This window comes from Mustela putorius, unplaced genomic scaffold, assembly GCF_011764305.1.
Source record: "Mustela putorius furo isolate JIRA1106 unplaced genomic scaffold, ASM1176430v1.1 tig00003853_pilon_pilon_pilon, whole genome shotgun sequence".
NCBI classification, from domain to species: domain Eukaryota; kingdom Metazoa; phylum Chordata; class Mammalia; order Carnivora; family Mustelidae; genus Mustela; species Mustela putorius.
Genome location: NW_025422005.1, coordinates 19,081,448 through 19,094,329, shown reverse-complemented (window position 1 = coordinate 19,094,329; position 12,882 = coordinate 19,081,448). Strand labels below are relative to the sequence as shown.

Sequence of the window (12,882 nt, the reverse complement as noted above, 5' to 3'; positions counted from 1 at the left end):
CTGACCCACAAACTCTTTCTGCGACCTTCCAGCAAGCTCCAGGGCTCCTCTCCTCTGTAAAGCTGTACCTGCATGACTGGTTGGTGTGACCTCATCAAACTAGCCCCGCCCCCCAGAATGAAGACCAGTCTTCTCTATCTTGGGGCTGACTCCTTCATCAGACTAGGGCTCCCAACCATGAGAACCAGATTCCCACCCCCTCCCCTGCCAAAAATAAAAATTTAGAACACTAAGGGGAGATTACATTAAGTCAGAAATTTTCAGGGTACATTCTGTCTCCCATTAGACTGGAAAGCTCTAGAGGGCAGTCAGTAACTCTCCCATCAGAAGTCTTTTAAGGGGCAAGACTGGCCCAAGTTTGGAGATCTATCAGTCAGACATTTTGATCCCAACACAAAACTTTATTGTCAATACATAGATTCCTGGCCCCACTGGCTTCACCTTTCTCCTCTAAGTGCTTAGGTCAACTTGGGCCCCAGCTAGCTCTGGCCTAAAGCAGGGGACCAGGGATGTCCATCCTTAGGACTAATCTTGGCTGCCTTGGCCATCACTCCCTTTCCGCGCTCTTTCTTTGCTGTGGGGCTCCTTCTCTCATCCAGCATCCTTCTCCATCTGAATTCCTCCGGACCTGGGGCTCACAGACACAAGCCCTGGAGAAGCCACCCCCTTCACAGCCCCAGGCATTTGCCTAGGTGTAAGGCAGAAGGTGGGCTCAGGACAGACTGTGCCAAGTCACATAGAGATGCAGGAAAATGCCGCAGGGTGTGTGTGTTCAGGCCTTGGCTCCCATTCTGCCTCTCAGCGGCTACTCTTGTTTTTGTTAAGGAGTACGTTTGTGTTGGATTCCTGAACCTGCAAACCAAGGGGCTTGTGTCAGTCCCCCAGCTTCACATGGCATACACCCCCTCACTCCCCTCTGCTAGCTTTACCAGCTACCCCACCGGGCTTCCCAGGGAAGTCCTTCCTATGTCTGACTCTAGCCGCCTAGTGTCCTCTCCAAGCTTGGCAGCTGTGGACATTCACAAGGCTCTGGGTCATTCTAGCCCCCTCAGGTGGTATGGGAAGCAGAGAAAGAAACTAAGGAAAATGGAAAATGGGTGTGTGCCTTTTTCTCCTTAGAAGCTTCCTCCCTCTGGAGGAGGCTGTTCTGGGGCGCTCTAGTGTGAACCCAGGGGTCCTCTGCCCACAGTGAGCCTAGGTATCTGCCACCATGCAGAAACGGAGTTGGTTCTTACCACCCTAAGAAGGAGTAGTAGGTTTGAGGGAGACAGGGACTTAAGTGACTCAGTGGGAGGAGCCTGATGAGGGGTAGAGGCAGAGCCTCTCAGAGGGGGAAGGGGTGGAACTGAAGGGACCCGCCCAGGCTGCCGCGGGCATGCGAGGGTCCAAGCAGGGGATCCGATCTCGAGCGGACAGAAAGCTTGGCTCATGGGGCAGAGGCTACGCTGGCCTGGGGGTGCGAGGCGGGCTAGCACTTGCTGGGTAGGAGAGGGAAGCTGCACGCACCTTCTCCCTGTTGATGAGTGCCGTGATCAAGTCTTGCTGGTAGGTCATATCGCGGATGTCCAGGGAGGAGCCGCTCACCACCGACAGGTTCAGTGACAAGTGCTTGTTCAACAGCTCCTCCTCCTGCTCCTGGTTGAAGCGGATGGAGCGGACCTCCTCCACTATCCTGCGGGCGGAAGGGTGAGTACTTTCCGAGGGCTGAGCGAGTGGAAGAAGCGAGGCTGCCCTCCCAGCTCTTCCCTGGCCTCCACTCCGCTCCGCCCTGCCCCTTCGCTCCTATGGAGATCCAAGCCAAGCTGCGCGCTCGTGTGAGATGGAAGGAGCAGGAAGGTCTGGATTCCGGCTCCTCCACCCACCGACCCCAGCGAGTCATTGAAACCTCTCTGAGCCGGAGGGTCCGCCTTATAAAATGGTGAGGGCGTGAAGCCAGAAAAATCTGAGGCTCCGCTCAGCCCGGACTCACAGGACTGGGGGTACCCCCAGTACCCGCCCTACGTGTTGAGCTCATCTCGGATCTCCTTGTACTGCGTCAGGTTCTCCTGTATTGCCTCGAGCACCAAGCAAAAGTTGTCATAGGTGTTTTCTGAGAGGTTAGACAGGTGGCCCCCCGACAGTGGCTCCTGAGGGACGCCAGACATCTCCAGACGGGCAACCACACAGTGCACCACCGGCAGCTCGTTACTTTCATCCAGCTCCTGCTTGCCTCCCTGGGAAGAGGGAAATGGAGAGGAGACAGACAGCTCAGCCGGCACCCCTCCCCCAGCCCCTTCCCGCTTGGTTTGGGGGAGGATGAGTCTCTTAGGACACCAGGGTTCTAATGCCCTTCATTTCAGCTCCAACCAATCTTAGCCCTCCCACCCTGCTGCGGGAGCTCAGCTTCAAATGCATTACCCCCTCCTCCACCTCTTGGAAAATTCTCATCCCTTTTCAAAACTTAGCACCCAGTTTCACTCCTGATAAATCCTACCTAACCAACCTCTAAAGCTCTACCTACTCTCAAGTCATAGTTCCCACCCCTCAACATTTGGAACGTACTCCCCTTCCACTCCACCAACATTTTGGAAGTCCTACCCATGAATGAATAACACTGTAACTAACATTTAAGGAGTTCTACCTGTGTGCCCACTACTGTTCATTTATCCACATAATTCTCATAATAGTCCTATGAGAGCAATATTATTATTATTCCCATTTTACGGAAGAAGACGTCAAGGTTTAGATTGGTTACCTGCCCTAAGGTTACCCAGCCACCAGCCACTCCGTTTTGAGTTGCCATGGAAACCAGACATCTAGGGAACCCACACCCCTCAGATGGCACACAAGGTGGGGGATGCTGTCCCCACGTCTCAGGCTTGACTTTCTCTAGGCCCTTAAGCGTGTATGCACACATGGACACACACACACACACACACACATACGTGTGCTCCAGTCAGCACCTATACATTCACCCTCTCCTCCCTTCTGCCCTCCCCAGCCCACTTACCTCACTGAAGTTTATCTGATGCAGTTGCCCCTGCTCTCCTGCCTTCATCATTTGCTCCAGATTGGTGGTGACCACGACAACAAACAGGTTGATGCCAATGAAGGCACCAATGGTGATGAAGGTGGCAAAGTAGATGGCGCCCCCAATCTCCATTGCATAGTCTCTTGTCCCTATCCTGGAGATGACAGGCAGGGGCCCCATCACCGCCCTGGTCCTTTGAGTCTCCATTTCCCCATCTATGAAATGTGGACAATATCTCAAGACCTCCCGGGACTTCTGCTACCTCACTGCTATTGGGCAGATCTAGTGCCTGCTCTGATTGTCAAAGGATCCACTCTTTGCTGAGCACCTGCTCTCCTGCCAGGGACAGAGCATAGGCCTCAAGCCAGCCCTCCAAGGTGGGGATTTGTACATCGGCATTATCAAGTTTAATCTATTGGCTATACTCTTTATTCATGTTTTTCTTATTATCAAAAGTAATTCAAGCTCATTATAGAAGGATCAGAAGGAAGAAGTGAGATATGCAGGGAAAAAGCCCATCCATTCTTAATACCTTATTATGAATCTCCTAAGTAAGAAGGTCTTTCTCCCTTTCTCTCTCTTTCCATACATCCCGCCACCACACACATATGTATATATACACTCTGTGCCAGGCTCTATGCTAAGAGATTTATACAGCTTTTCTCTATTGATCATAGCAGTTCAGATATAGTTAATTATTACAATTCCCAACTGCCAGGGAAAGAAGTTGAGGCTTAGAAGAGAGATGAAGTAACTTGTCCAAGGTTGCATGGCTAGTGTGATGGAGCAAGGACTCAAAAGCCCAGCCTTCAGTCTACCTTTACTGCTCACCCTGTGATTTTTCCACTGCCTACATCATACTGGGCAATGCCCGCAGAAGCCCTTTGCCAACTGTTCTATTCCCTCAAGAGAAAAAAGGTATCAGTCAGAGAGATCTACTCTCTAGAGGGGACGGGAAACAAGTAGGGTTGAGATGTAAAAGGAAAAGACATAAAGAACAGAACCTGGTGGCCATCTGTGGCCAAAAATGACCTTGGGCAGCGGCTCTATGAATGAATGAAATGAGACTCCCAGGAGTCCAGGCAGTTTGATGGACTCGAATGGGGACTGGGAGGCTGTCCTGAAACCACAGATCTGCTCTCTTGCTCAAGGTCTCGCTACCCAGCTGTTTAGCATGACAGGGGCCATCTTCATGAATGGGTCTGCAGTAGGACTTCGAAAGGGGGACAAGGCCTCGAGAAAACCAAGACCAGTCCTAGGGGGTCTCCTTTTCCCTGATTTGAAGGCCCAGGCAGCCCCCTCCTGCTGGGCCATCCTCCTCCTAAGCCCTGGATCTCTACTCCTACTGCCTTGTCCCACTGGGGGTCGGGGGAGGGGGGAAGAGATACCCTACAGACACTCACTTAAAGTTATTGTAGATATCCACCCAGCCATCTTGGGTGATGCAGATGAAGAGGGTATACAGAGCAACCTGCATGTTTTGGAAATGCCTGGGCAGAAATGCACCAAAGAGAGTGACCCCAAACACGGAAAACACCTGCCGGAGAGACCAAAGAAGATGCCTGAACTTTACCCAACCACCTTGGAGACAGGGCAAGCAGCTGCCATGCAAAGCTGCCAAGGGAATCCAGGGGTTCAGGCTCAGAGGCCTCTCCTCTTCTCTATCCACCCCCTCCCCCCAGTCCCCAGTGACCTGGGGGCTCTGGTCAGGGAAAGGGAGCAGCTGGGGGTGGGGGAGGGCACTGACCAGCATGAAGAAAAGGATGAGGGTCATGATGTTGGCCATGTCAGGCACCGACTGCAGGATGACACGGATGATCCGGGCCAGAGGCTCCACCGCCATGCACACATGTACCAGACGAAGTGCCCTATGGCACAGCCTCTCAGGGGTGCCCCTCGGCCCCTCCCGTGCCCCTCCGCCCCACTTACCCTCAACCTGCCCAGAGGGGCAGAGACGATCCCCACCCCATTTCTCTCCCGGGATCCAGACAGGTGCCCTTCTTTTCCCCAGAGTTCCCAGCTCACCTGAGGGTATAGGTGATAGTGTTGATATTGAGTTCGCTAATGAACAACCCCAGGAGCAAGGTAAAGATGATAAGGAAGTTGAGGATGTTCCAGCCGTCCTGGGGGTGGTGGGGGATGGGGAGGTGGGCCAGCCCCAATGGTGTCTATCAGACCCAGCCCGTGGGGACATCCTGGGTCTGCCCTCCCACCACCCCAAGGATGGGGGAGCTCAATGTTCTTCTCAGGGCAGGGCCAGTCATCTGCTATCCACTGCTGTTATTTCTCCTGCTGCCCCGCAAATGTGCCACAAAACACACAGGCACTTGTTGTCTCCTGTGTATGTCAACAGCCAAGTGTATTCTCAGAGACACACGGTGGAGACTCTCATACACACAGCTGATTCCCAAGCTGAGCACTGGCCTTGGCCAGTGCAGTGCTGAAAATGGCCCTGACCTACAGTTAGGGGACAGAAGAGGGTTTGGGCGCTCCAGGCTTTGTGTGACACATGCTACAATTAATAATAAGATGATGGGGCGCCTGGGTGGCTCAGTGGGTTAAAGCCTCTGCCTTCTGCTCGGGTCATGATCCTGGGGTCCTGGGATTGAGCCCCTCATCGGGCTCTCTGCTCAGTGGGGAGCCTGCTTCCCCTTCTCTCTCTGCCTGCCTCTCTGCCTACTTGTGATCTCTGTCTGTCAAATAAATAAAATATTTTAAAAAATAAAAAAATAAATGAATGTTTATTTTTATAAAAGGTATAAGTACTTGATTTTTTAAAAGATTTTATTGATGTATTTGACACAGAGAGATCACAAGTAGACAGAGAGGCAGGCAGAGAGAGAGAGAGGGAAGCAGGCTCCCTGCTGAGCAGAGAGCCCGATGCGGGGCTTGATCCCAGGACCCTGAGATCATGACCTGAGCAGAAGGCAGCGGCTTAACCCACTGAGCCATCCAGGCACCCAGTACTTGATGTTTTTTTTAAAAGATTTTATTTATTTGCCAGAGAGAGAGAGATAGAGTACACACAAGCAGGCAGAGAGGCAGGCAGAGGCAGCGAGAGAAGCAGGCTCTCTTGCTGAGTAAGGAGCCTGATTCAGGACTCAATCCCAGGACCCTGGGATCATGACCTGAGCCGAAGGCAGTGGCTTAATGCACTGAGCCACCCAGGCGTCCCTCATTTTTACTTTTTAAAAGGATTTATTGGGGTGCCGGGGTGGCTCAGTGGGTTAAAGCCTCTGCCTTCAGCTCAGGTCACGATCTCAGGGTCCTGGGATCAAGCCCCACATTGGGCTCTCTGCTCAGCAGGGAGCCTGCTTCCCTTCCTCTCTCTGCCTGCCTCTCTGCCTACTTGTGATCTCTGTCTTTCAAATAAATAACTAAAATCTTTTTAAAAAATAAATAAAAAGATTTATTTATCTAAGAGAGAGAAAGCAAGTGTGTGGGCACACACATGGAGAAAGGAGCGGAGGGAGAGTCTCCAGACTCCCCACTGAGCAGGGAGCCGATATAGGACTCCATCTCAGCACCATGAGATCATGACCTGACCCGAAACCAAGAGGATTTGGGTTCAATCAAATCAAGATGCTCAACCAACTGAGCCTCCCAGTCACCCCTAAAGATTTTATTTTTAAGTAATCTCTATACCCAACGTTGGGCTTGAACTCACAACCCTGAGATTAAGAGTTGCACACTCCACCAACTGAGGCCCCCGATTGTTGTTGTTTTTTTTTCTTTTTAAGATTTTATTTATTTACTTGAGAGAGGGACAGATAGTAAGAGAGCATGTGAGTGGTGGGGAGCAGCAGAGGGAGAGGGAGAAGCAGGCTCCCCCTGAGCAGGGAGCCTGACTCGGGACTTGATCCCAGGACTCTGGGATGATCATTGCCTGAGCTGAAGTCAGATGCTACTGACTAAGCCAAACAGGTGCTCCTTGATAGGTTTTGGGGTGTTTTTTTTTTTTTAAATATTTTATTTATTTATTTGACAGATAGAGATCACAAGTAGGCAGAGAGGCAGGCAGTGGGGTTCTATTCCAGGACCCTGGGATAAAGACAGAGGCTTTAACCCACTGAGCCACTCAGGCGCCCCCCTGATAGGTTTTTTTAAAGCCTCTTCTCAAACATGCCCAAAGGCAAAATAAATCCCTTGACTTCAGAAACCACTTGACTGCAGAAGTCCTAGTGAAGCAAAGCTTGAGTCTCATTTAATGTAGCATTAAGACCTGTTCCCACCCAAATAGCTCTGACACTCTCCCGAACAGGGGTCAGCAAGCTACAGCCTCTGGGTCAAATCTGGCCAGTAGCCCATTTTTTGTAAGACCCTCAGGCTAAGAATGGTTTTTATATTTTTAAATGGTTAGGGGGCAAAATCAAAAGAATGGTACTTTGTGACATGTGAAAATTATATGAAGTTCAAATTTCAGTGTCTGTGAATAAAGCTTCCTGGGAACACGGCCATGGTCAGCATGTCTGGACTGTTTACAGGGCAGTTGTGCTCTGGGAAGAGGTCAGTGTCTGTCACAGGTCCTGTACGGCCCACAGAGCTTAAAATACTTACCTGGCCCTTTGCAGAAAGTCTGCTGACCTCTGTTCTTGAACCTTGTAAATTAAGGTGGAGACTCTCAAGCCCATTTCTCAGGTAAGCAAAGCAAGGTTTTCCCAAGATCACAGAACTGGGGAAGACTAATCCAGGGACTGGAACCCAGGGAGGATGCACTTCTAGGACAAATTATTTTCTGCTGCATCTCAGACAAACATCTCAGAAATAGTCAGTCTCTTTCTACACATCACAGACACAGACACACCCACGCACGCATGCACGCGCACATGCACACGCATTCTCAGCTTGTTGGGGCAGAAGCACAGGGTTGGGGTACAGTCCCTAAGGAGGAGCTGGGGAAAGGGCAGGAGGGCCCAGGATCTTACCTTCCAGAAAATCCAGAAGCCATTTAACCAGCCGAGGAGAACCTCACAGATGAGGATGGTCAGCACAATGTCATCTATGGTAGAGAACAACTCATAGTGTTTCTATATGGAAGACAGAGAAAAAGAGGAGCCGAGAGGTCAGTGGAGCAGAGCCTGGGGGAGGCCGGAGAGAACGGGCATCCACGGGGGAAGGAAGGCCTGTATTCCTGCTGCTTCTCAGCCTCAATATCCTTGCGGCGCCCTTTAGAGCACATTTTCCATGTACATGGGCCGTTCATGTTAGCATCACCCCCTCCTACAAAGTAGGTTTTATTCCCATGTCACAGAGGAGGAATCAGAGAGGTGCCCAAGGTCAGATAGTTAGCAAGAAAGACTGTTGTCTGGCTATAAACTTTCCCTCCTAACCTCTAGAGTAGGGACACGCAAGAAAGGGGTTTGGGAGAGGTAGAACAGTCCCCAGGACTGGGAAGAAAGGCCCTGCCCCCGAGAGGGCAGATACAAGCCTCATCCTTCCTTCTCTGGTTGTCCCAGCCACTCCTGCTTCTCCAGCTCCCAAATCCCCCAGACAAAGCCTGGCCAAACTCCTGTGTATCCCCCTTCCTCCTGGGTCCAGTTCCCTGGGTGGACTGATGGATGGATGGATGGATGGATGGATGGATGGATGGATGGATGACTTGATGACCTTGAATTCTTTTTGAAATCCAACTCACTTTCCTCACCAATCTCTCATACCATACTGACCCAACTATAGTTGTGACCCCACTAACGGCTCCGAGAACCTGTGATTCCACCCTGGCAGTTACCAAAATTCCTGTAAAGACTCTTCCCTTCCTTTACCTCCATGGTCCAGACTCAGTGCCTCAAAGCTCACTGCCACACACAGAGGCCTCCTGACTCCCCCACCTTACCAGCACCCATGTCCTCTGGTTCATGAGAGGCTGAGCAGAGCTCCTTAAACCCAGATGGGAGGTTAAGGTTATGAGCCCGCTGCCTGTTCCACATTCCCAAAGGGCATCACAGGCCAGGGATGTCTGTTTACAACAAGGGAGAACTTTCTTTCCCATCATCTGTCCCCTCAGCTCCATCCCGCTGGCCCTGGGAGGCAACAGCTCTCCTCACTGTTTACTACGTGACCTTCCTGAGTAGGCCTCCTGCCTTCTCCAAGTCATGAGATTCTAGAGTTTGCTTCCTCTGCCCACAAGCCTGCCATGGCTCCTGATGGCCTACAGGGTCTAAACCAGGTCAAAACCAGTCTGACATTCACAGGCCTCTAGGATTTTACCATCATGGACACATATCAGCATTTTTGACCAGGACCCATGGGAAGATGGATGTGCTTTGTATTTTGCAGCAGAGTACTCTCTCTTCCTCCTGCCCTCCCCCGCCTCTCTCTCTCTCTGTCTCTCTCTCTCTCTCTGTCTCTCTCTCTCTCACACACACACACACACACACACACAACTTTTACTTCCTTCTTTTTCATTTGGCTTCATTCTATCTCAGAAGCCTGGTGTCTGCAGTCTGGACCCATCTCGCAATCTGTGAGGGGTAGAAGCGGCCATCTTGGGTTTCTGCCTCCACCACACCAGAGGCCGTTCTTGTCAAGGCCACAAGAACTGAACCTGAGGGATGCTCCATGATCCTTCTCTGGCCTCCTCTCTCACCTTCTCTGGCCCTGCACCCCACCCTCCCCGACAGCCCATTCTCCCGGGTGTTCCCACTCCTCTGCCCACCCCTCCTTATTCTCCTTTCATTTGGCCGCCACCATTCTCTGTCTTCACTCGAAGGCTCTCCTCAGAGCTCTGTCCTGTGGTGCTTCCCTTCTCACTGGACACTCTCTCCTCAGGTGGCCTCATCTCCTTTAGCTTCTGGCCACCATGTACCCAGATGCTGTCAACCGTCACGCTGCCATCTCTATCCCTGATCTCTTGGTTCAGAGTTGACCTCCAACCTCTCCCTAGACCTCTCTGTGTGGATATTGCCCTGGTACCTCCAACCACCACACCACTCAACTCAATCTGACCCCAGCATCTTCCCCACACCCTCTGTGTCCCCCACATCCCAAAATCAGCACCGTCCCCACACAGTTGCTCAAGCCAGAAATGTGAGTCCTTGCTCTCCCTTTCTCTACATGTGTGAGAGGATAAGGTATGTTAAACAGTGTACATACATTAAGCGCTTACTGTTTGTTGGAAAGAATAGTGATCGGGGACGCCTGGGCACCTGGGCTCAGTCGGCTAAGCCTCTGACACTTGATTTAGGCTCAGGGCATGATCTTGAAGTCCTGGGATCAAGCCCCACATCAGGCTTCCCACTCAGTGGAGAGTCTCTCCCCTCCCCCTCTGCTCCCTTTCCCTGCTTGTTCTGTCTCTCTCTCAAGAAAATAAATCTTAAGAAGAAAGAAAGAAAGAAAGGAAGAAAAAAAGAAGGAAAGGAAGGAAGGAAGGAAGGAAGAAAGAAAAAGACCAGTCAGGAAGGCCCATGGATTTGACTCCTACAGAGCTTTAGACACATGACCTCTTTCACCCATGGCCCTTGCCCAAGTCCAAGTCCCACCACCTTTCACTGAACACAACACAGTCTGCCTGGCCCATCTTTTCCCATTCCCAGCTCCCTCCATTCTGTGTTTCACCCTGTGGGAGAAAGTGTAAGTTTTCTAAAACACATGTCTGGTCATGTGTTTAAATCATGGTTACTTCTATGCTTTAAACCATTCCTTGGCTTTCCAATGACGTAGGGTAGAGGCCAGCATCCTTAAGATAACTTAAAGACCCTCCAACAGCTGGCTGCTGACTACTTCTCTGAAATCATCAGCCATGGCACTGGACGCTTTTACAATATGGATTTCAAATGGCGCAGTTCATATATGTAGCATATTCCTTGTAGGAAATTAAAACATCAAGGATAGGGGCACCTGGGTGGCTCAAGGGTTAAACCTCTGCCTTCAACTCAGGTCATGATCTCAGGGTCCTAGGATTGAGCCCCGCATTAGGCTCTCTGCTCAGCAGGAAGCCTGCTTCCCCCACCACCCCACCTGCCTCTCTGCCTACTTGTGATCTCTGTCTGTCAAATAAATAAATAAAATCTTTAAAAAAACCCCACACACATCAAGGATAAGACCAAAAGCATACTGGATTTCAAGATGGACATACAGAACTTGCTCACAAGATCTTTCTTCTATCCGTAAACACTCTTTCCCACCTCTCTCTGCCTGGATGACTCCTACTTACTCCTTCTTCCCATCTGAAGCATTCTTTTCCCCAAGAAGCCTTCCCTAACTGTAAGATTAGGCAGGTTCGATGCCTACTTTGAACTTCCACGTACTCCGTGACACTCAGGTATCCGTAATGACATGCTTGTGTCTGAGACAGCATTCGGTCTACTGTGATCATACCTAGAACTACTCATAGTGACTTTTGATTAAATTGGAATACCCTCCCCCGCCAGGCACCCATTTGTCTGCCTCTGCTCACACTATTTTTCTCCCACCCTCTCTACAAGTCTGGGCCCCCTCCACCACGAAGTCTTCCTTGATCTCTAATTTCCTAGAAGGTCAGAGCTGGCAGGCCCGTGAAGAACATTCAATGCAACCGTCATGAACAGGTAAGGGTCCTGAGGCCCAGAGAGGAAAGTGGCTTGCCCAGGCCCCCTGTTAGATCCGTGGGGGCAGAGGTCAGGCTGGAGTCCCACCTGGCCAAGGAAGGAGTTGGTGCGCAGAGCAATGGTGATGGCGTTGACCACCAGCAGGAAGGCCAGCAGCAGCTGGAAGGCAGGGTGTCGAAGCAGCTGCTGGATATACATGCGAGTGATGAACTCCTGGATGTCCCAGGCATCCTGGGAGAGGGCGGGGGACCTTCCTTCAGGCAGGCGTCACATGGGAGGCCTCGGCCTGGACATTTGTTCTCAGTGAATGGGGGCCCCTGGATGAGGGCCGCTCTAGGGGGAGAAGCTGCCTGAGAGGGGTCTTGAAATGGGGGTGTCGATCACTACCTAAATGGCCATTGAAAGGGGGTGACTGCTGGGGAATCTTTGTGGGAGTCATTGCAAGGGAGACCTTTGAGGGCTCAGCTGGTAAGTGACTGTCATTATACGGGGCTCCCATGGGGAGCACTGCCAGGTGGGTACTACAATGCCATGAGGGGGTCACTGCAGGGGCCACCGGGAGGGTCCTCAGGGGGATGTTTAGAAACTAGAAGGGGCAGAGTTATGATGGCAGCCCGTGGTCCCTGGGATGCAGCGGCACAAGGCTGACTGTGGAGGCAGGGGAGGAGCTGCAGGCCGCCGCCCCAGCCTCCTCCTTACCTTGGTTCTCATGATGTCCTGGCGGTTGATGAGGACTTGCTCCTCTGGCCGGGCGTAGGGCTCATCAGGGGCCCTCTGCAACGGTCAGCAGAGCGCCCATCAGTGCAGCTGCAGCCCCTGGGACCCAGGGCGATGCCCCGGCGCCCTGCCCCTCCCTGGCATGCCCAGCTGGGGTGGACCGAGGAAGGGGCCACCTACCAGGATAGTCAAAGGTTTAATACTGGTATCGGTCCACTGCTGCCACCAGTTGTCTTGATTACCTATCATAGCTGCTCAGTCTCCTCCCACCCGTCAAAGAAACTTCTTTCCAAGTGGTCTTGCTCCCCCTCGTGGTGATATCATAGAGGACTCTGTGACCTCCAGCTGTCTGCATTCCACCAAGGAATTCTGAAACCGAGAAAAGCTCCTCCCACTGACTGCCCTCGGTACCCCACGGACAGAGCCAGGGACACCAAGGGGCTGGGCGGCGGTCAGAGGTCAGAGGCTGATGGGAGAAGGTCAGGGCTCTTGTGCAGCCTGGTTGGAGACACGGGGCTTGTCCCTTCTTCAGGTCCAGGAGCTAGAGGTGAGACTGGGAGGAGAGAAGAGAGGCCCCGAGGCCCTCCTCCCAGCTGACCTCAAACTGTACCGCTTCCCACCAGCTATGCC

General features: G+C 51.9%; 1 protein-coding gene across 1 annotated transcript; it reads right to left on the bottom strand.

Annotated features, from left to right (window-relative positions):
- Positions 1–393: 393 nt before the first annotated feature.
- Positions 394–12,544, bottom strand: CATSPER4 (cation channel sperm associated 4). Its single transcript, XM_004741111.3, has 11 exons — positions 12,433–12,544; positions 12,235–12,309; positions 11,623–11,766; positions 7,936–8,037; positions 5,036–5,133; positions 4,758–4,878; positions 4,414–4,547; positions 2,990–3,164; positions 2,002–2,213; positions 1,507–1,672; positions 394–852 (listed from the first exon to the last, which is right to left on the bottom strand). The coding sequence occupies exons 1-11, from the start codon at positions 12,499–12,501 to the stop codon at positions 799–801; spliced, it is 1,350 nt and encodes a 449-aa protein (XP_004741168.1). The 5' UTR covers positions 12,502–12,544; the 3' UTR covers positions 394–798.
- Positions 12,545–12,882: the final 338 nt, after the last annotated feature.